The sequence below is a fragment of the Lynx canadensis genome, chromosome C2 (genome assembly GCF_007474595.2).
Source record: "Lynx canadensis isolate LIC74 chromosome C2, mLynCan4.pri.v2, whole genome shotgun sequence".
NCBI classification, from domain to species: Eukaryota; Metazoa; Chordata; class Mammalia; order Carnivora; family Felidae; genus Lynx; species Lynx canadensis.
The window spans coordinates 38,116,148-38,137,824 of record NC_044311.2 but is presented as its reverse complement, the minus strand read 5'-3'; the positions used below and the strand labels follow the sequence as shown (position 1 = coordinate 38,137,824).

General features: G+C 40.5%; 1 protein-coding gene across 1 annotated transcript; it reads left to right on the top strand.

The window, feature by feature from the left end:
• Positions 1-7,039: 7,039 nt before the first annotated feature.
• PAQR9 (progestin and adipoQ receptor family member 9) lies at positions 7,040-14,464 on the top strand. Its single transcript, XM_030328414.1, has 2 exons — positions 7,040-7,124; positions 8,011-14,464. The coding sequence occupies exon 2, from the start codon at positions 8,165-8,167 to the stop codon at positions 9,296-9,298; it is 1,134 nt and encodes a 377-aa protein (XP_030184274.1). The 5' UTR covers positions 7,040-7,124; positions 8,011-8,164; the 3' UTR covers positions 9,299-14,464.
• Positions 14,465-21,677: the final 7,213 nt, after the last annotated feature.

Here is a 21,677-nt window from a genome sequence, read left to right as displayed (position 1 = left end):
ACACAAGGCTCAAAGGAAACGTGCCAATGGGTGACCATGAGAATAACCATGTTCCTAGAAAATGCTCCTTGTTCACTTTTTAGAAATAAATTAAGTGTGCTGAAAAGAATCTATTGATAACTCCAATATTATATATTGTATTCTTACAATAAAGTAAGCTAAAGAAAAGAAAATGTTATTAAGAAAATCGTAAGAGAAATGCATTCACAGTTCTGAACTGTATCCAAAAAAACCCACCTATAAGTGGACCCACATAGTTTAATTCTTGTGGTTTTCACATGACTGAGGTACAAGAATGGACATAAGATCACTGAAATTATCTCTCTCTCTCTCTCTCTCTGTATATATATGATATATATCTGATATATATCATATATATATGATCTCCCTTTCTCCTTCTCTCTCTCTCTTCTCTCTCTAGATATATATATCATATGTATATATATATATATATATATATATATATATATATGTATGTATGATATCCTTCAATCAGTTTAGTGTTTGGCACCTGGAAAATTATGCTGATAAATATTTTCAAAAAAAAGAAATTATACCTCAAAGAAAATAAATATCATTACATTAAAAAACTAAATGTACATGTATATGAAAAGATATCAACATCACTCATCATCAGGGAAATGCAAATCAAAACCACAATGAGATATTATCTCACACCTGTTATCAAAAAGATAAGAAATAACAAATAATGGTGACATTGGGAGAAAAAGCAACGCTTACGTTCTGTTGGTGGGAATGTAAATTGGTGCAACCACTATGGAAAACTATATGGAAGTTCCTCAAAAAATTAAAAATAGATGGGAATGCAAGCTGATGCAGCCACTGTGGAAAACAGTATGGAGGTTCCTCAAAAAACTAAAAATAGAACTACACTATGACCCAGCAATTGCACTACTAGGTATTTATTCAAGGGATACAGGTATGCTGTTTCGAAGGGACACATGCACCCCAATGTTTATAGCAGCACTATCCACAATAGCCAAAGTATGGAAAGAGCCCAAATGTCCATCGATGGATGAATGGATAAAGAAGATGTGGTATATATATATATATATATATATATATATATATATATACACACACACACACACACAATGGAATACTACTCAGCAATCAAAAAGAATTAAATCTTGCCATTTGCAACTACGTGGATGGAACTAGAGGGTATTATGCTAAGCAAAATTAGTCAGAGAAAGACAAACATCATATAACTTCACTCATATGAGGACTTTAAGACACAGAACAGATGAACATAAGGGAAAGGAAGCAAAAATAATATAAAAACAGGGAGGGGGACAAAATAGAAGAGACTCGTAAACAGGGAGAACAAACAGAGGGTTACAGGTGGGGGTGTAGGAGGGGGAATGGGCTAAATGGGTAAGGGGCATTAAAGAATCTACCCCTGCAATCAGTGTTGCACTATATGCTAACTAATTTGGATGTAAATTAAAATAAATAAATAAACAAATAAAAAACAAACAAATAAATAAATAAATAAAATTAAAAAAATTAAAAATAGAAATGCCGTATGTTTCAGCAATTCCATTTCTGCATATTTATCTGAAGAAAACAAAAACACTAACTTGAAAAGTTACCTGCACTCCCATATTCATTGCAGCATTATGGACAATAACCAAGACATGTGAATAACCTAAGTGTCCACTGACAGATGAATGGATAAATAAAATGTGGTATATATATATATATATATATGAAATACTACTCAGTCATAAAAAAGAATGAAATCTTGCCATTTACAACAAGATGGATAGAACTTAAGGGCATGATGCTGAGTGAAATAAGTCAGACAGAGGAAGGCAAATAGGATAAGCCCTCACTTATATGTGGAATTTGACACCAAAACAAACTAAACAAAAACCAAGCTCACAGATACAAAGAACGAATTGGTGGTTGACAGAGGCAGGAGGTAGAGGGTAGGCAAAATGGGTAAAGAGGGTCCAAGGTACAAACTTTCAGTTATAAAATAAATAAGTCATGGGGATGTAATATGCAGTATGGTAACTATAGTTAATACTGTATTGCATATCTGCAAGTTTCTAAGAGAGTCAATCTTAAAAGTCCTCATCACAAGAAAAAAAAATTTTATAACTATATATGATGATAAATGTTAAGAAGATTTATTTCCCAATATGTACAAATAACAAATCATTATATTTTACACCTGAAACTAATGTCAGTTATACCTCAATAAAAATTTTGTTTTAGTTTTTAAGAGGACCAAAACCAAAATGGAACTAATGGCAGGTGAGCTCAAGGCCCAGAGTCCAATGATTGAGATGCATTCTCTTTGATGTTAAGTATGCAGTAATATAGCAGAATATTTTCCTTTCCATATTAATATATTGCTGTAATCAATAATGTTGTGCTAAATGCAGGGATCATCTATGAATCATGGAACTGACTATTTGCCTCTTTGCAGAGATCTAGGGTATGGCAAGCCCCCTGGTAACATCAGATGTTATTTGTTTACAGGAAAATGCTCTTTATATGAAAAGTACCTTCCAGCCATGCCTGATCAATATCCAGCTGTCACACAGTGCATGCACACATGCTTTATTTGGCATCATTCTTTTCAGGGACTTTCTAACCAGATCCAATTGGTAACCACATTCAATAACAATTATGGTTGAGCTTTGAGCCACGATACAACTGTGCTTTATTCTCATCAGTTGTGCTCATTTAATTATTTGCAAAGTTTTCAAACAAGTTAAAAAACTGAAAGTAGAAGGAGAGACTATATGAAATAATAAGTCACCTTTACTGGAGACGTTCAAGCCTAGCTATATAATAACCACTCAGGAAGAGGTGCCCTGTAAAGGAAAGAGTGGGGAGTTTGGAATTAGTAAAGTTTGACTCTGGCTTTGCTACCCAGCTGCTGAACATCTCTGAGCCTCTCGGTTCTTGTCTGAAAATGGAAGTAGTTCATATTCACCTTGCAAAGTGTATTCTGAAAATTTTAAAGATAATCTGAATACTGTATTCAGACTATTATAAATGGGAAGACAGTTGGACTAGATGACTCACAAGGATATGTGACATCCCTATTCTAAGATTCTAGGAATCTAAATTCTAACCTTTTAAAGGCTTACAGTACTGACAATAATTTCTCCACCTACAAATATGTGGTGTGTGCTTAGCATGTGCAAAGCACTGTGTTTCAAAGAAAACTGTTCATAAATTATTAGGAGCAGGAACTCAACGATCTATCTTACACACTTGTATAACTGCTTCTAAGGTTAAATTAATGAATGCTACCTAAAAGGCCCTATCAAAAGCAAGCCAACAGCCTATGTTAGTCTCCTACCCAAAGGATAACTCTGAATTTGGATGAATAGAATGTGTAAATATAATGCCTTTATAGAAAGACAAGGAAACAGGAAGGGCAGAATTGGGAGAAATAACCCTCAAATGGAGACTGCCATCCTAGCTTAGGGAAGCTGTGGGAGGGCTGAATGAAGGCTTGGGTAGGTCTGTTCACAGCTTAGGGGCTACTAGGTGACAGATGAGGACCTCCAAACACCTTTTCCAGTGACCTGAGAGGCAAGAAAAGGGAGTCCATCCTAGACCTGGGAGAATGGATGGAAGCAAGTTAGACAAACAAGAGGCATGGACTCTACAGTGTGGGGTCAATAGCATGGATAGCGTACCCTTATCGGCCAAAGTGTCTTGACTTGTCCACCTGCCCCAACATGTTATTTACAAATCACTTCCATGTACGACATAGTAAGTATATCATAAACCTTCACAGAGTAGAGACATTGAAAAGGATTTTGAAATAGAAGTTGTAATATTTTATTCTTCAGCTTAGTCAGTCTTCTTGGGCATCCCACTTTGGAGACCAGTAATACAGAACAGGTGAACTTGTGGGAGAAAGGGGAGTATGGAGTAGTCATTCCCTGCATAGAAGCTCAAAGGGGAAACACACCCTCTACAAGTCTCCCACCGCTTTTCTTCAAAAGAGAACTTTGTCACCATGTCAGTGAATAGGCAGGAATAGTGCCAGATAAGAACTCAGTGTCCCCACCACTCTCACTCTAGCTTCCAGACTTCTGCCTGGCCTGCAGATTGCACTTTTCTTCCAAGGTTGCCATAGTTACATCTGATGCCACTGCCAGAAGGTTTTCCACCATTAGGAAGTTCAGACTCTATAATCTGGTAGTGACTGTATCTGACCTGGATGAGTTTGGATGACAACACTATGACTATTTTCAATTTGAGGGAAGGGAAGCACTTTGTTTAGACTGTATATTATGAGGAGAGGGACTGAACTTTACAGAGTTCTTTTTATACAGAATCCTGGGTACTGGGTCCACAGTGGGTTTTGTTTGGTCAGTTGATTGGGTTAAAAATTAGACTAGGAAAAAAATTATTTCCTGCAAAAACAGATATATAATTAGCAAATATCATAGCATATGGTTGTTGTTGTTGTTGTTGTTTTTTCTGCAGGCTTTACAAAAAGCTCACTGTCCCTACTAGGGAACATCAAATTTGCTGTGGATTTTTTATATATGCTTCATCTTATGACTGTAGAGAGAAACACAAATAAGCCTATAAATTGGTCTCTAAAAACATCACCAAAGCAACCACATGGGGAAAAAACATTTGTCCAGTTTGCTACAGTTCCTGTATATGATTGCATTCTGCAGTGGGGACCACTCAGCACCCAAATGTACAGAGCCTCTACAGAACTACAAAAAAACATTTGTGGTCTTGGTTTGACAAGCTTTCAGTTGGGAGAACTGGCTGGGTTCTGCCTCTAAACGCTGGCACTGGCATTCCAATGTAATACTTGGTGATTCCTCTCATCAAGAACTTGGTAGTCAGTTCTGGTTACCTTAGAGATGCCTTATCTCCCAGTGAAACTTTAGGGAATGGCAGTCAGCCGGCTGCTTCTATCTGTTTAGCCAAGCCCATGGGGTGTGAGAGTGGTTTTCACTGACAAGAGGCAGTTAGCTGACTGGAGTTAAACCACAAAACCTAGCCTGGGTAGGGTTTGGGGTACACATTTTGATATCTCAAAAAAAACTTATGGAAAATTATTTCTAAAGATTGGTAGTAATTACGGAAAAGTCATTATACTGGGTTTGGTTCGGTTTGTTTTTTTAGTAAATTAGGTCAGTTTTGCTGACTCCTTATTTCTTTTTTACTTGACTTTGTCAAGGTATAGCAAAGACAGATGTCTGGGTTGGCACCAAAGAGCTTTGATGACACCAGTCCATGACATCAGTTGATCTTGTGCCTCATGTGGAGTGGAAGACAGAAGAGAAAAGAGAAAAGCAGAAATCATAAAGGCTTTCTGAAAGTTAGGTTTCAGACGTTTTGACTTTGTAAAACTCAGTGTTTTAGTGAATATCATAGTTTATTATAGCCAGTCTCACCACTCTCAGTCATAAAATAAATATGATTTTCTCTAACTAGAGTTTTCACACATTCATTTATAGTCAATTCCATTATTTCACTCAGTGTGAACTATTATATTTTCCCCAACTAAGTGAGCTGATTATGCAACTAAAAGATTGGTAACAGCTTAGGTTGTTTGTGGAGTACAAAGAAAGTATGAAATTATTTTTCCTACTCTGCCCCAGATTCAAGTTATTCATTCCCAGGATTGAATTATAATCCCAGGATTGATTTATAAATGTCTAAATCTTAATCCCTTTTACAAATTAGCATGGGTCTTTAGTCCAGATGTTAAAGGAAATTTGCTTTAAATTGTTTTAAATTTAAATTTGCTTTAAAACAATAAGACTACAGACAGTGGAAAAATAAAAAATACTAAAACAAAACACTAGTTGAGTAACTACAGCAAAATCTCATTTATTTGAAATTCATTAATCAGGAATTGGTGATTGTTCAATAAAGGTACAAGACCAAAATGTACCTTTAGCCTAGTTGTGTAAGAGTTTGCTAAGTCAGTTACTAGCAGAAAACATTTTTTTTAAAAAGAGAGAAGGCTGAAACTTCTATAGAGAATGTTCTAATACCTTTAAGTAATTTTAGAAATTTAAAGCATTGAATGATATCTCAGTTATAAATAATTCTTATCAATAATTTAAGTTCTTCTTGAGCCACTAAGTAAATCTTCTTTGACCTACTTAAAGGATTTGCTGTAACCATGAAGGTAGCCTTTCATTTATAAAATGAAAATGAAAGCCTTTTCCTAAATCAAACTGTCCTTCCCTCCTAGTTTTCTTTGCGCAAAGCAAGTCGTTGGATGTTCTGGTTTAAGTGCATGAGATCTAGAAGCAGATTGCCTGGGTTCAAATCTCCCTTTTACCAATTGGGCATGTTATTTACGGTCGTGGTGCCTCCATTTCCCAGGCTGCAAAGGGGGGAAAAAATAACACCTAAAAGATTTGAAAACCGTAAAGCACTTAGAACAGTGGGTGGTCCCTTTAAAATTAGCTTTTGTTGCCATAACACTATATTGCAGGTCAGTGATTCAAGTTAGACTCAGTCACACCCCCAGGGCATCACTAAGAGAAACTTCTGTGAAATGGTAAACATTTTACAGCAGACAGGCTTTAAAGCCCCTTTTTACAAAACTCAAGGGCAAATTTTCTTTCACACCGCAGTGCATCACAACCGTCTTTCGATTCTTCAGACTTCCTTTCTTCTGGCCTCCATCCACCCAACCTAGCCTGCCAGGTACTTCTGGTTAATTATGCATCAGCTTTTTCCAAGCCACCCCCTGCCAGTCTCTACGAATTCGTCTTAGTTCTCTTTCCATTTCGTGCTAGAACGCACCTCCTCTCTTAAGTCCTGCCTCATCAACACCCTCCGCTATGCTATGATCAGCCCTTGACTCGGGCACAGCTCTGCTTGGGAACCCTGGTTCAATAAATGCTTCAGATGGTTAGAGGGTTTCTGAATCGGCCGGTCTTCATCTGAAATTTTTCAATAAAACGTGGAGTTTGAGCAGCCCGCCCTGAGTTGTTGGACTTTGGCTCCAAACCAGACTCCCAGTTAAAGACACAAGAACACGAGGTTGGGTGAGCCACGGCCCTGGAGGGTTGGTGAGCGCGACCGGAGGCCGGTTTAGGAACGGTTCGTTTGGACAGGATGCGGACGAAGGAAAGGAGGTTAGTGACGCACCTGAATAAGTCCGCTAGACGAAAAGGAATAAACTAAGGCTTTTATCGTGTAGATTAAGGGACCCGCGCGCCCGCGCGCAAGCGCGCGCGCACACACGCCACATACAAGAAAAGAGAGGGGCAGTCTCAGGTATCTGACAATGACACGGTTCTGATCGAGACACGGTCTCAAAGGCCCCCGATTTCCAGAGCTCCCTACCCCCGCCACCTCCGAAGATTACTGTTAGCGCATCTCTCCGCCCACCCCAGGCTCTGGAACTCCAGGCACCCTCCCCCCAACCCGGTGGCCCCAGCTCCCCGCCCCCCCTCCCCCCGAGAACACTGCTCCCCAGTGTCCTGTGGAACGCCGGAGTGGCTGTCGGGTTTCGAACCCGGGCGTCGACCCTGGCCCTTGGTGCGCTCAGCCGAGTCGCTGGCGCTGCCTTTGCCCCCACATCAATCATTTAGGGGCTAGCTCGGGCTACTGCGGCCCGAGGAAGGGGGATGGTACGGAACTCGAGACAGGGGACAACTCTATCCCCCGAGGCGGCTGCGAAACACTAGCCGGGGAGGCCCCCGCCCTCCCTCGGTGCGCCTGTCCCTCCCTCCTTCCAGCGCCTCGGCTCCCACATCCCCGCCTCCCGCTCCGGGGGCGGCGGCGGCGGCGGCGGCGGCGGCTGCGCCCGCACCGCGCGATGCCCAGTCACCGCAGCAGCGCCGCCGCTGCCGCAGCAGTCCGCCGCCGCCGCTGCCGCCGCCGCCGCCGCCGCTGCCGCAGCGCGGGCGACCGCGAGCCCGTAGCAGGGAGCCTGGAGAAGGCGCCGCCGAGCCCGCGGGCTCCTGCCAGTCGCTGCGCTGCTTATAACCTGATTATTGTTTCTATTTATTTTTTTAGGAAGGGCTGCTCAGAATAAGGTCTTCTCTTGAATCGGCAGCGACGCCCCCGGCGCGTGCACAAAGGCTCCGACGGCGGCCGGCGGGGACTGCCGAGCGCGCGGGAGCCGGCGCCAGAGGTCGCCTGTGCGCGACCTAGCCAAGCCCCAGGCACCATGCCGCGGCGCCTGCAGCCCCGGGGAGCAGGCACAAAGGGCCCGCCTGCCACAACCTTGGCGGCTTCGGAGGCCGCCTCGCGTCCCCATCCCTCCGCCTCCGGGGACCCCCCAGCATCGGCCAAGCCGCTGCTGCGCTGGGACGAGGTGCCCGACGACTTCGTGGAGTGCTTCATCCTGTCGGGCTACCGGCGGCTGCCATGTACGGCGCAGGAGTGCCTAGCCTCGGTACTGAAGCCTACCAACGAGACGCTCAACTTCTGGACGCACTTCATCCCGCTACTGCTGTTCCTGAGCAAGTTCTGCCGCCTGTTTTTCCTGAGCGGCCAGGACGTGCCCTTCCATCACCCATGGCTGCTGCCGCTCTGGTGCTACGCGTCGGGCGTGCTGCTGACCTTCGCCATGAGCTGCACGGCGCACGTGTTCAGCTGCCTGTCGCTGCGCCTGCGCGCTGCCTTCTTCTACCTGGACTACGCGTCCATCAGCTACTACGGTTTTGGCAGCACGGTGGCCTACTACTACTACCTGCTGCCGGGCCTGAGCTTGTTGGACGCCAGAGTGATGACACCGTATGTGCAGCAGCGCCTGGGCTGGCACGTGGACTGCACACGCCTCATTGCTGCCTACCGCGCGCTCGTGCTGCCCGTGGCCTTCGTGCTGGCTGTGGCCTGCACGGTGGCCTGCTGCAAGAGCCGCACAGACTGGTGCTCTTACCCGTTCGCGCTTCGCACTTTTGTCTTCGTCATGCCGCTCAGCATGGCCTGCCCCATCATGCTCGAGAGCTGGCTCTTTGACCTGCGCGGTGAGAACCCCACGCTCTTCGTGCACTTCTATCGTCGCTACTTCTGGCTAGTGGTGGCCGCCTTCTTCAATGTGAGCAAGATCCCCGAGCGCATCCAGCCAGGCCTCTTTGACATCATTGGCCACAGCCACCAGCTCTTCCACATATTCACTTTTCTCAGCATCTATGACCAGGTGTACTATGTGGAGGAGGGCCTGCGCCAATTCCTCAAGGCGCCACCTGCTGCACCCACCTTTTCTGGCACAGTGGGTTACATGCTGCTGCTGGTGGTCTGTCTGGGGCTGGTCATCAAGAAGTTCCTAAACAACTCGGAATTCTGCAGTAAAAAGTGAACCTTCGCCTTGGAGGAGGCCGCTGGTTTGCTCACCTATTTGTTTGGAGTTTCTGTTGTTGCTACTGTTGGTTTGTTTTCAAGTTTTGTTGTGTTTCCTTCTTTGCTCGAGGAAGGTGCTGCAAAACCACAGGGAAAAAATCCAATGCAACAAGGGGGTCTCAGTGCACTTGGGGCTTTTGAAGAGGGAGGTGGTTCCAGCAGGAGGGAGAGGGTCACTGGTTCTTGCCCCTGGAAAAATTCTGGTGGTGTCTCTGACATCCAGAGGCAGTGAGGAAAATCCCAAATAAAACCCCAAACAGTTCGGTTTTCCGGTCACTTTCTGTGCCAGTGGTAATGACAAGTAGCCCTTGTGAGGTCAAGTATGCAGTAAAGAGGGTAAGTAGACAAAATCGTTGGGTACTTCCATTTCAGTCTGAGGAATGCTTGGATTTGTCAAAAGAATGGAGCTTTGTAGGAAACGGGCACAAAGACACAAACCCAGGGCTTAACCTACTAGAAAATGCATGGAATGTGAACACAAGTTAATTATCTCAAAATGTTTCTCAGATGTTATTTAAATAGTAATATATACAATGATTTTTCATGATTTATCAAAGCCTGTGATATACACTGAATTGTCTTTGTTACATAGTTTTGAATTTTGCAGCCCTTCTGCATTGCATACACTTGAACTGGACATCAGGGCAAGCTGCTTGAGAATTCTCAACTACTTTTTTAAACAGTGTTTTCTGAAGGTGTATGTGTGTCATGATACAACTGTGAATTATTCTACCTTAGGGACTCTGGTTAAACTATTGTTGAGGAGCTCAGTGGTTTGTATACATCCCAGATTCCAATTTACTTTAATGTATTCCACAAAACCTTTCTTATTTTTTGTTTTGTTTTTGATTTTATTGTTTCCTTCTCTAATTATTTAAATTGCCACTAGAATAATGTGCCTTTTGAAGGAATGCCCAAAGGACCGGTCCTCAAACATAGTTTCATGCATGGGGAGAGCGGTAAGAATAAGCTTTTCTTACTTTACTGCAAATCAGGGTCTAACATTCCACCCAGAAGAGAAGGAAGATGGTGTTGATTTTAAGTTTTTGGTAGGACTGGAAGTAGCTTACCGGGACCTGCAGAGCATTTGACTTCTCTAAGAGAAGGAGTCAACCCGCTAAAGTGGCTGTGGTTCTTAATGCAGCCATTGGGGGAAGGTGAGAGGAAACTGTTCTCTACACCGATGCCATTTATCCTTGCTTAAAATTCAAAACATAATATGCAGGAATAACTGAGGCAGTTAAATTATGGAAGTCGGGAGCATATTACTTGAGTTGTAATTGAAAATGTTGAGTTAAATAACATTAACTTTGCATAGTTAAAACCCTGAAGTCTCATTTGGATCCCCACTATGGAAATGAATGGCAGTGGCCCTAAGTCGTTGAAAAATTAGTGAATGTGCCCCTGCGATCCTTCCTAACAACAGCATTGGCCGATGTTATTTAAGACATTTCTCATAAACAATAACCTGTACTTGAGATAACAACTCTAGGTTAACACAAAACCACTGAGGTGGCTTATTGAAATACTTATCACACTTCCTGATAAGTTCTTTTGGTTAAGAGCCAAATAAGTCATTGAATGGGGAGTCTTGACTTCATAGTATAATTTAGATCAAGCACATAAGGTAGATGAACACTTACCTCAGCACTGGTAGGCTGGATCTCCTTAAAAGATCTGTTTTTGTTTATGCTTTTAATCTCTACTGTATTTGTAAACAGAGAGGCTTGGCACAATTCCCTGGAGTAACCAGTATTCTTGTGTGTTAATCTGCACACAGAAGTTAACTTTACATATGTCTATATTTAATTTAGAACCTCTTAATGAAATTGTAAATACACTTTGCACACTTGCTGATGGGTGTCTGTCCAATCTTACGCAAAGTGCAAGGAGGTTCCCCTTAGGTGATAGAGGCTGATAATTTGTGCCTAGCACAGATGTTTTTCCTCAGCTATAACTTAACTCAGTGCATGTATTCAAGGACAGTTGTGGAAATCAGGATATTTCCACATGCAAACTTATTTGCATGTCATTGCTGTCTCTTCTAGAGCTCCAAAGAATGTTAGTGTGGAAGCTAGAGAAACAGGTCGAAGATTGGTAGCTTCCTTGTAAAATGGGACCTCCCCTTTCAGATGAAACTTTCAAGGGACAGATTCTAAAAAGGGTCCATGAGTTTGAGAACAAGAAATAAACCCCATATTTGTCATTTTAAACTTTTGTAGGAGATGTTCTGGGTCTACAAATAGAATTATCTTCTGCCCTGTGTCTTTGTCCTTAAACAGAGGCCACTTAAGGATAAATTTATACCCATATCATTTTCAAGTGATTATGATGCATGAGCCCAGTAAGGTGACACAGTTTTCCCCTGAAAGTTTTCAGCACCCCGTATGTCCCAGAGTGAATGAGGACTCACTTTCCTTCCCTTTGCCTTTTCCTTCCTCCACTTTGCTTTCCCTCATTCCATCTCAGTTTTTATGTACCACATATAACATTGATAAAAGGACATTCTGGTGGAAAACAATGGTTTGACTTCACTTCATATTTGCAAATAGATACCATATATGCTATAAAGGACCAGGGATGATTTGTGAAACTATGTATGTTATTTGCTAAATTATATCAGATTTCTGTCCAGATGAATGATGATATTTTAGAAGCAGCAAATATTTACTGAGTTTCCATTTGCATGGAACTAGCCAGGTATATTATTACATATTTCAGGGGTAACACGGCAGTCAGAATAAAATATCTTTAAAAAATATCTTTGACATTCTCCATTTTGCCATACCCATTAGAATTCAGTTTTGCTTTATTGTGTTCAGCTGTTTGAAATGTAGAACAAATGATAAATAAGAATGTACTCCATTATCTCTGCAAAACCTATTTTGCCAGTGGAATTTTGAAGCAGATTATGTAATACATTTTATTTTTACTTGTTAGTCATGATCTCGATGACATCTCAAGGAGCAGCGTCATAAAGTCATGCCTGGGAAATGAGGGGGTCTGACTTCAGAGCCTGTCACCTTGGGGGCTGGTCTCAGGCTGACTCAGCTGAGTGGGTTGGCTAAAGGGGGTTCCTTTCTTCCATGTCCTTGCAGCTACACCCTCAGGTGAAAGGGATGACCTTCCCAGAGAGAAGTGAGTTTTTTGGTCATGTCATGACTGGCTTGTAAAAATAAATGTGATCTTTTCCACTGGCCATACACTTTCTATAAATAGCCCGGGAAGAAAGTATGGGGCTTCAGAGCTGGCCAGAGTGGCCTTCACATGTTTCCATTCATAAATCCTACCCTTAAGTGCTTGCAGTTAAAAACCATTTAGCCTAATTCATCATGCCACTTCAGGGGAATCATTTCTAAGAATGCAGAATTGGGGGGATGGAGGTGATTTTTATTTTTTCTGATTTGGTGCTGAATCTGAGGGCTCCCAGCAATAAAGAACAGGGATTGTTACCTTCAAATCTCTTCTCAGTTTTATTTGGTTAATCTGCTCAAAGCTATAGTAGGAGACAGGTACAGTAGGAATTATCTCCATTTCGAGGTTCTACCAAGGCACAGAATGAAGTTTTCAAACTGGCATTAGAATGTGGGGATGGCTGTGTGCTCAGCTGAGTGTTTTTTGCTAGTTTGCATGGCTATGATGCCTGGCCAAGCACACAGACACTAATTGGAGATGTATGTGGATACAGGTATATAATTTATAATTGTAAAACAGTGAAGTGAGATGTGGTTATCCTTGAATTTAGATTATAAAAATCTTAAACAGAATGTTACCAGGTAAATAGTTTTTATCATCTAGGATTGTTCTTCATCTATTAACATCTACCATGCTGACTTTACCCTGTCAGTATCTTTTGAGCTGATTTCCACATTTGTTCATGTAATCCTTTTAATAATCATTGAGCACCTACTGCATAGAAGACATTGGTCAAGGATCCATCCATATTATTACAGTTTGGTTCTTTTCTCCTTTTGGTTAGCATAAGAGCAATGCATAGAATCTTATTTCAATTAACATGCTAACTTACCCAGAATCAATTTCTTTCCTTTCTCTCTCTTTTTTTTTTCTGTCTGCTCCTAGGCCTATGTGAATTTTATTATTAAAAATAATTTAAAATTTTAATTGCATTGAGGGTGAAGGGATAGCAGGCATATGTACATAGAAAGGGTTGGAAATTTTATCATCACTACTAATAGAGATACTAATCACAACCACTTTTGGGGTGGTTAATAGTATTCATGTCATTACGAAGCAAGTTTCATCCAAAGTGCCTAGAGTGTGATGTCATTAAGTGTCTGAATTTCATAGATAACATACTTAAGTTTTAAAAGTATGAGCTTAAATCTCCAAAGATTAACTGACGTTCTTTAACCTTTTCTTCTTTTAAGGTCATTGTATTGTAATCTATAAAACAAGTCTTAGAAAAAAAATTGATCTAGAGTAAATTATAAAGAAAAAGTATCAGATGTGGAAAAGACAGGAAGAAGGCATGAGATGGGGAGAACAAGGAGGATTAGACTCAAAGAGTTACAATGGGACAGCAAGTTCAACTATGGACAATTTCTTCTGAGTTTTAAGTTTTGTCCCTAGAAAAGCATGTGAACTCGCATGGGGTTAGCACTCAAATGGACAGGCAAGGAATTCTATTTGGCAGCCTAATCACATCCTGTAGCTTTTGACCTGAGCACCAGTGCCAAGGTACATTTCGAGTAGTACACTTACCCCTAGCTTAATGTCCTTAATTTGTTTCCATAAAAATTAGGACGTAAGGCAAAAAGGCATTAGGGGATAGCACCAGCCAATTGTAAATTACCTTTCAAATCATCTCTTTAAAGGATTGCCAATATCCTCTGACATAAATTGCCTGACGAAAAGCAAACAAGCCTAGACAAACTGAAAAAAGAAGGCTTTCACTGGTTTAAGCTGAGCACTACTATATTCCAATGTGATAGGCCACACACCTTCCTGGTGAAGATTTTATTCCTTCTTCAATACTATGAATAGTTCTCTCTTAATTGTGAAAATGGATGTCAGTTCTTCTTAGTTACTATTCTAAAAATTGAATGCAAGTTTTTGTTGTTGTTTTAAAAGGACAAATGTATTGTGTTTCTGATTTGCAGATTTCTAACCAGTTTGTGGGCTTTTCTTTTAGAAGAGCTTCTTAAGAGTCTGTGAGTAAGTTGCAGAATTAGAGTATTTATTTATAGGTCAGAGGCCAAGAATGCTCATTTGGCTGTTAACTCTGGCAGGATGTGAAAGCTTTGAATACATATGCAACAAAATGATCACTTATTTACTATTTAACTCAATGGAAAATAGCCTTTCATTTGAACTTTGGAAAACGTTCCCCAATGTATTGCGCACCTAAATGTTATGCATGATCCTTAATATTTTTTGTTCTTAACCTATCTCTGAAAGCTATTCCAAACATGGCATTCCTCAAGGAATATTTCTTGAATGTGCAAAATTATTCTTGAATGTGTAAAAGGGGCAGGCCACCTTTCTCATGCCTTACAGCTCCACCTAAAATATGCAATAAGCACTCAAGGAGGAGTGGAGGGGTCTGCAGATGGTTATTTAACCATGCTGGAGAAATGGCCCTACTCCTCCTCACAGCTCACCACAACATTGAGAAAGGACACCATGTAAATAAACCTTTGTTTCTAGATGAGGGGAGTACAGGGACACATTAGTTTCATTTTTTCTTTTAGTTCCACATCCAGTTAGAAAGCATAATCTGTTTTTAATACGCTGGATGCAAAAAAAAAAAAGAAAATTAATAGGAAAACATTTTAAAGAAGTATTCTAATTTTATATTTTAAAAGTTTATAATAGCAATTTGTTTGTAAAAACAGGCCTTAGCACATAGATGAGAACCAGCGCTTTTTGGAAAGCCTCATTTTTGTCTTGGGAGTTTAATCACCCTGAGCTCTTACCCAAATGATAAAGACCTAGTAGGTCTTTAAAAATGTAAATAATGTATAGTTTAAAGAAAGGTAAAAAAAAAAAAAAAACTTTTTAAAAAAGAAGGAAACAGGTCAGATATGTTATAGGTGTGTAACAAGTCTAAATTAAAAGTCTTTTAAAAATTCTAGTTAGAAACTTCATTAAATTCACTCTCCCAGCAAGGCTTAACACAGAACGTCTACTTTTCTACCAGGTTGATTTTCTTTTTTGGAGGCTATGAGCAAAATTATTGTAAGCCACTGAGTACCCAGGCAGTAAAGGAATGAAGCACAGTTCACTTTGATGAGGGTATAACCACAGCTAATGATGCAGCCAGGAAAACGTACAGCCCTGACACGCTCCTCGTTTCTTTGGAGTGGAAAAGGAGCGTAGAGCCCCCTGCCATCGTTACACACATCAGGCAAGGGCTGTCTGCATTGCAGGGCTGGGGACGACCCCGTGGCTGCTCTTTTATCTGCATAAAGCATGTGGTAGCTCTGAACTCATTTCAGCCCTCTCCCAGGCCATTCCCACCACCCTGGAAGCCTTTGCGTTCCACAACCTCAACCTTGAAGACAAAAGGTTTCTAAAAGGATTCCGTGTGTATTTAGGCCTTGTCAAACCATCTGCCTTACTAGGTTCATCCATTTCCAAACCAAGGATTTAAATAGGATTACTGTGCTCGGATTTACAAGAATGTACAACCAACAGGTTCCCTTTGGCAGTAAAGGGCATTAATTGAAGGCCATACTCCTTTTTTCCCTCAGGTCAGAGGTAGAGGGTAGATTTCACAGTGACCAAATAGAGACATTCTTATGTCAGTATTTTTTTTTTAAGTTCATTTAATGGTGATAATGGAGGGAGAAAGGAGTAAAAGATAATGCAGGTATGAAGAAACTGAAAGATCCCACTGCTTGCTAAATTAATTCTTCTTGGGCTACCTGACTCCAGCCATCACCTACATCCTAAACAGCTGTATTTAGCCAGGTAGAGAGGCTTCTCAGGATGTGTGAACTTCCACACAGGGACTGCAGTGTGGTTTGAAATCATTAATGTACTCTACCAGAGAAGCATTATTTAATCATAATTCCACATTACCTGATAAAATAATCTATAAAAGTAGATATCACTTTGGTCAATTCTGTGCATGTAGCTAACAAAATTGTGATTCATTTCTCTTGTATAGTTTGCTATGATTTGGGTTTTCTGAGACAATTGTTCCTTTATGATCTTGAACATGGAATTCTGTAAAATAATATAACTATGTATTTTTTGCTGAAAAACAAATGTATGAAATAAGAATAAATTATTTGTAAGCATAATGTTGAGGACTGTATTTATATGCCTTCAGCAAACAAATAATTCTTAAATTAATAGTAAGTGTGTATAATATTAATACACACAACAGGAGAAAACATCCTTTTTATAAAAATCAGCAGGTAGAGGGAAAGAATTTAAGTTTCTAATGTAAGCCCTGAAGAAGCACCCTTAGCATATTGTTACAATTTTAGTTAAATGAAAAGAGAAAATTCATGAGTTACTTTGAAACTGTATCGTCTAAGAAAATGCTTATACAACACAGAAAATGAAGCTTTTCCTTTCTTCCCTATATTTCAAGGCACACGTGGTCCATGGACTTCTGGGCAATGTGGCCTGTCCCAGAACCCTGATGATGTGTGTGAATTTCTGGTATCTCTGTCCCAAATAACCCTAGCAAAGGAGATCTACCTTCAGTTATTAAGGTCTGTGATATAACCTCAGGGAAGCCCAAATGTAACCCTGAGTGGACAGATGGAGTGGAGCTGAATAGAGTAAATCACAAAGGGAGGATTGGTCAATCTGTGCCTGAAGCCTACCTGCTTTTGGGTTTTTCCTCATGTGAGCCAGTAAATTTCCTTCGTTTTACAATCTAGTTTAAGTATTTATTGCTTATAGTCAGAAATATCTTAACTGATCTACAAGTTATGGCTGGTAACTCTCAGCCATCTATAACAGGATTTGCATAGCCCCTATCCCACCTTCACTCAGCCAGTCCCACATTTTAGGATCTGCATACTAGAAATTTGAAATACCTCATTTTTTAAAAAAGTTATTTATTTATTATGAGAGAGAGAAAGAGAGAGAATGCACAAGCAGGGCAGGGGGGAGGGGAGAGAGAGAGAGAATCCCAAGCAGATTCCACACTATCAGTGCAGAGCCCATTGTGGGGCTTGAACTCATGAACCATGAGATCATGACCTGAGCCAAAACCAAGAGTCAGATGCTTAACCAACAGAGCCACCCAGGCACTCCTGAAATACCTGATTTTTAAAGTACAGGTTTCTGTATCAGGACTTCATGCTGCCCAGGGGCACTCCTGTGTTGCCTAAACTGCTTTCTCTCCTGTTCTCCACTGCAAGTATCTCATATCTCTGACCTTCTCACTCCCTCCCATTCCTCAAATTTCTTCCTACCCCTTCCCTTCAGGAACCACACTATTATTACACATTGTTCTCCTGCATGTTCAGCTGCTTCTACTCAATAGGGTTCTTCCCACGAACAGTTAAAAATGGACCACTAGTATCTCCCATCTTCTAAATAAAGAAGTCACCCTCTCTCCGCTATGTCACACTCTTAACAACCACCACCCTCTCTTCTCCTTCACAGCCAGGCTTTTTGCAAGAGTGGTATACATTCTCTTTGTTTTCATACCTCCCACTCACTCCTCACCCACTGCATTCTGGCTTCATTAATCTCATGAGAATGGTTCTTATATGATTTCCGGCAACCTCCTTCTTACTGACGGACATTTTTTAGACCCTATTTTCCATTCCCTTCCCCTGAAACTCTTCCCATGGTCTCTGTGCCCCCATATTCCCTGGATTCCTTCCTACCTCTTGGGCTACTCTTTCACAATTTCCTTTGCTGAATTCTCTTCCCCTGTTCACGCCTGAAGTCAATTTTCTCAAAGTGTGAGCCAGACCATCTATGTTAGTATACTTTAATGATTTGGTCAGCAGCTTGATTCTTCCACTTCCTGTCAGCTCTGACTCACAGCAGAGGTATTGTAATTCATGTTCTAGGAAGCTCAACCTTGAGCCTACTCTTCCAATCCCTCCAGTGAATTTGTAAGCCAACCAATTCCTGGTAATAAATCTCCTTCAGCCGAACCAGGTTGAGTGGTTCTGTTGTCTGCAGGTGAACCTTAGCTGATGCAGCAGGTAAGCAGAAAAAGATGGTGATCAAAAGTGCTGGCCATGGGAAGCCATAGTTCTTTTGGCAGATAGTCTGTTGGGCTTCTGGGGTTTTTTTACCTTTAATTTTCCTTGGAAGACAAAGCAGGTTCTGGATCAGGCAACTTCTTCAGAGGGTTTGGTTCTATTTAAAAGCAAAAGAGAAACATTAGGAAGAGAATTACCTTGAATTTTTTTTTTGTCCTTAATGTTGACTTAAAATAGACTTAAATTAACTTAAAAGATAAACACAACATGAACATTTAGAATTTATGTCAGGTGAAAGAAATCTAAAATAAATCTCAATAATAAGTGGCATTCCCGTATCAGTGAAGTTTAATTTTCATATAGAGATTAAGCCCCTAATAACTAAAAAACCACCAATATAAACATTATACAGAATTGTAACATTGGATAGGAATTCTAGGCGACTGAGCCAGAACTTCAGGAGCTTGGTTTCCTCTTTCCCTGGACAAAGGTGCTTATTCTTATAATGCATCCCTCTGTTTCTTCTAGCAGTAACCTAAACTTCCTTTTAGGAAGGACCTCTCCCACTAAACCTTGGTGGGACTGCTCTCCCTGCTGGGGGTGAGTATATGACCCACAGTAGGCTTGCAAGCCCGGAGCTTCTCTAGGTTCTGAACTTTCCATATCTTGCCTGTATATGTCTTCATGCAATTTTGAGAACTATCCCATAGCCTTCAATAAAGGGTTTTCTTATTATTTTTTCCCTTTAAGTTAACCAGAAGGTTTCTATTTCCTGAAGGAAATCCTCAAAAGAGTATTGTCTAAGGACTTCCAGCTTCTGGTCTGGCATATAAGGAGCTTAGAAGTTATCACTCTATTTTAACAACAATTAAAAAGCTGAATAAGCTGAAAAATCAACAATTCTCCTTAGATCCATCAGAGAAGTGAGGTCATAGTGCTGTCCTCAAAATTGGAGAGACACACAGGTGGAAACACAGAGTTACAACTTACCACATTAGGAACCCACAATCAGAAACCTCTGCAGGAACCAGTACTGGGTTCCTGATACCTCATGTCTGCCTTTTAATAATAATAAAAAAAGTTACAAGGCTCCAAAAAACAAACAAACAAAAAAACCACATGGTTTAAAGAGACACAGCAAATATCAAAACTAGACTCGGTTAAAGCAGGGGTGTTGGAATTATCAGACTGGAAATTTTAAACAATGATGCTAACAGCTCTAATGGAAAAAGGAGACAACATGTGAGACCAGATGGGTAATTGTAGGCAAAAAGATGGAAATTCTAAGAATAAAACATAAATGCTAGAAATCAAAACCATTGTGACAGAAATGAAAAATGCCTTTGATGGGCTTATTAGGAGACTAGACACAGCTGAGGAATCAATGAGCTTGAGGATACATCAATAGATGCTTCCAAAACTGAAAGACAAAGAGAAAGAAGACTGGAAAAGAAAAAAAAAAAAAAAACATACTATCCAAGAGCTGTGGGACAACTACAAAAGGTGTAAAATATGCATAATAGGAACAACAAGGAAAAGAAAAAGGTACAGAGTATATTGACAGACACAACACCCACTCAAAATTTATAACTTCAAAGGAAAGTAATTCTGCATACAGATAGGACATGACTTTTGAATCATTTGTAAATAATTTCTTTCCTCCTGTCTCAGAAGACCCCCATCAGCTTCTGACTGTCAAAATTTATTTTCTCAAGAGCAGAAGGAATTCCTTAAGAAAGGTGGGAATTTAAGATATCTGATTAGCTTTGCAATTTATAAGTAGTTTTTAAAATGATAGGTTTAACAGGGGCACCTGGGTGGCTCAGTTGGTTAATCATCCAACTCCTGACTTAGGCTCAGGTCATGATCTCACAGTTCATGAGTTCAAGCCCTGCATTGGACTCTGCACTGATAGCGTGGAGCGTGCTTGGGATTCTCTCTCTCTCTCTCTCTCTCTCTCTCTCTCTCTCTGCCCCTCCCCTGCTCTTTCTTTCAAAATATATTAAAAAATTTTAAAAATCATAGGCTTAACAAAAGAGATCCCATATCCTGCCTGCTTGCATAATTTCTATCCTTCTCATTTTGCTTGAACCTATGTAACTGTAAAAATATATGTGGAAAACTGAGAAGGTAAGGAGAAAGCATGTGAACATTTATCATACAAAATGTAATTTTCTAAGAGCTGCCTTATTAATTCAAGATGACTCGAGTGGATTTTTACTCCAGCTCTTAATTTAATGGTTCACTGTATTAGCTCATCCTTACTCACTATGAATCTGTTTTGATGGTAATCTGTAAATATCAATTTAGGGTTCTCTCATATTCTAACTTTAGTTACATAGAAATGTCATCAAGTACAAAAAGAAATGAGTTTAAGGAAAATTTTTTCTGTAGATATACACATATAATACACCAAGTGTAAGTAAATGATGCTTATAGCTTACATATAAGGCAAGAAAAGGATGGATGTCCTCATTTTCGTTGTTTTGGTTTGATTTTTTGGCTTTCATTTGTGTTTTTTTGTTTTTATTTTATTTTATTTTTATTTGTTTTCATGTTTATTTTTGAGAGACAGAGAGATAGAGTCGAGCAGGGAAGAGGCAGAGAGGTGGAGACACAGAGTCTGAAGCAGGCTCTAGGCTCTGAGCTGTCAGCACAGAGCCCAACGTGTGGGCTCAAACCCATGAACCTTGATATCATGACCTGAGCCTAAGTTGGACACTTAACCAACTGAGCCACCCAGGTGCTTCATTTTTTTGTTTGTTTTGATTTTGGTGTTTACTTTTTGTCCTTTTTAGCTCCTAGAGGAAGGGTCAAATATAAAAGATGGCCGGTGTGAAATCCTGACAGAAGTCCCTCATTTTGATCTCTAGTGTTACTATTTCTTGCCAAATGTAAAATTTGTTAATTTATAGGTGCCAATTTATCACAGAAACACATGAAGTGATCCACAACAAGTTGTATCCATGGTGCCTCCCTTCAATTTTATTAGATGTTATCTGGCTAACACAAATTTAAAAATAACAGTTAAAAGAACAAGTTAGGGGCTTTTCTTAGCAATAGGTGGCAATTCTACATTGTCTCCCCATCCTACTGCTTCATAGAATCATTTTAGTCCTGGGGCTATCATTTGCTTGGTTGTGGCAGAGGGGGCTGTCCCCACAGGATGAGTCACAGTTGTTCTGTAAGTCA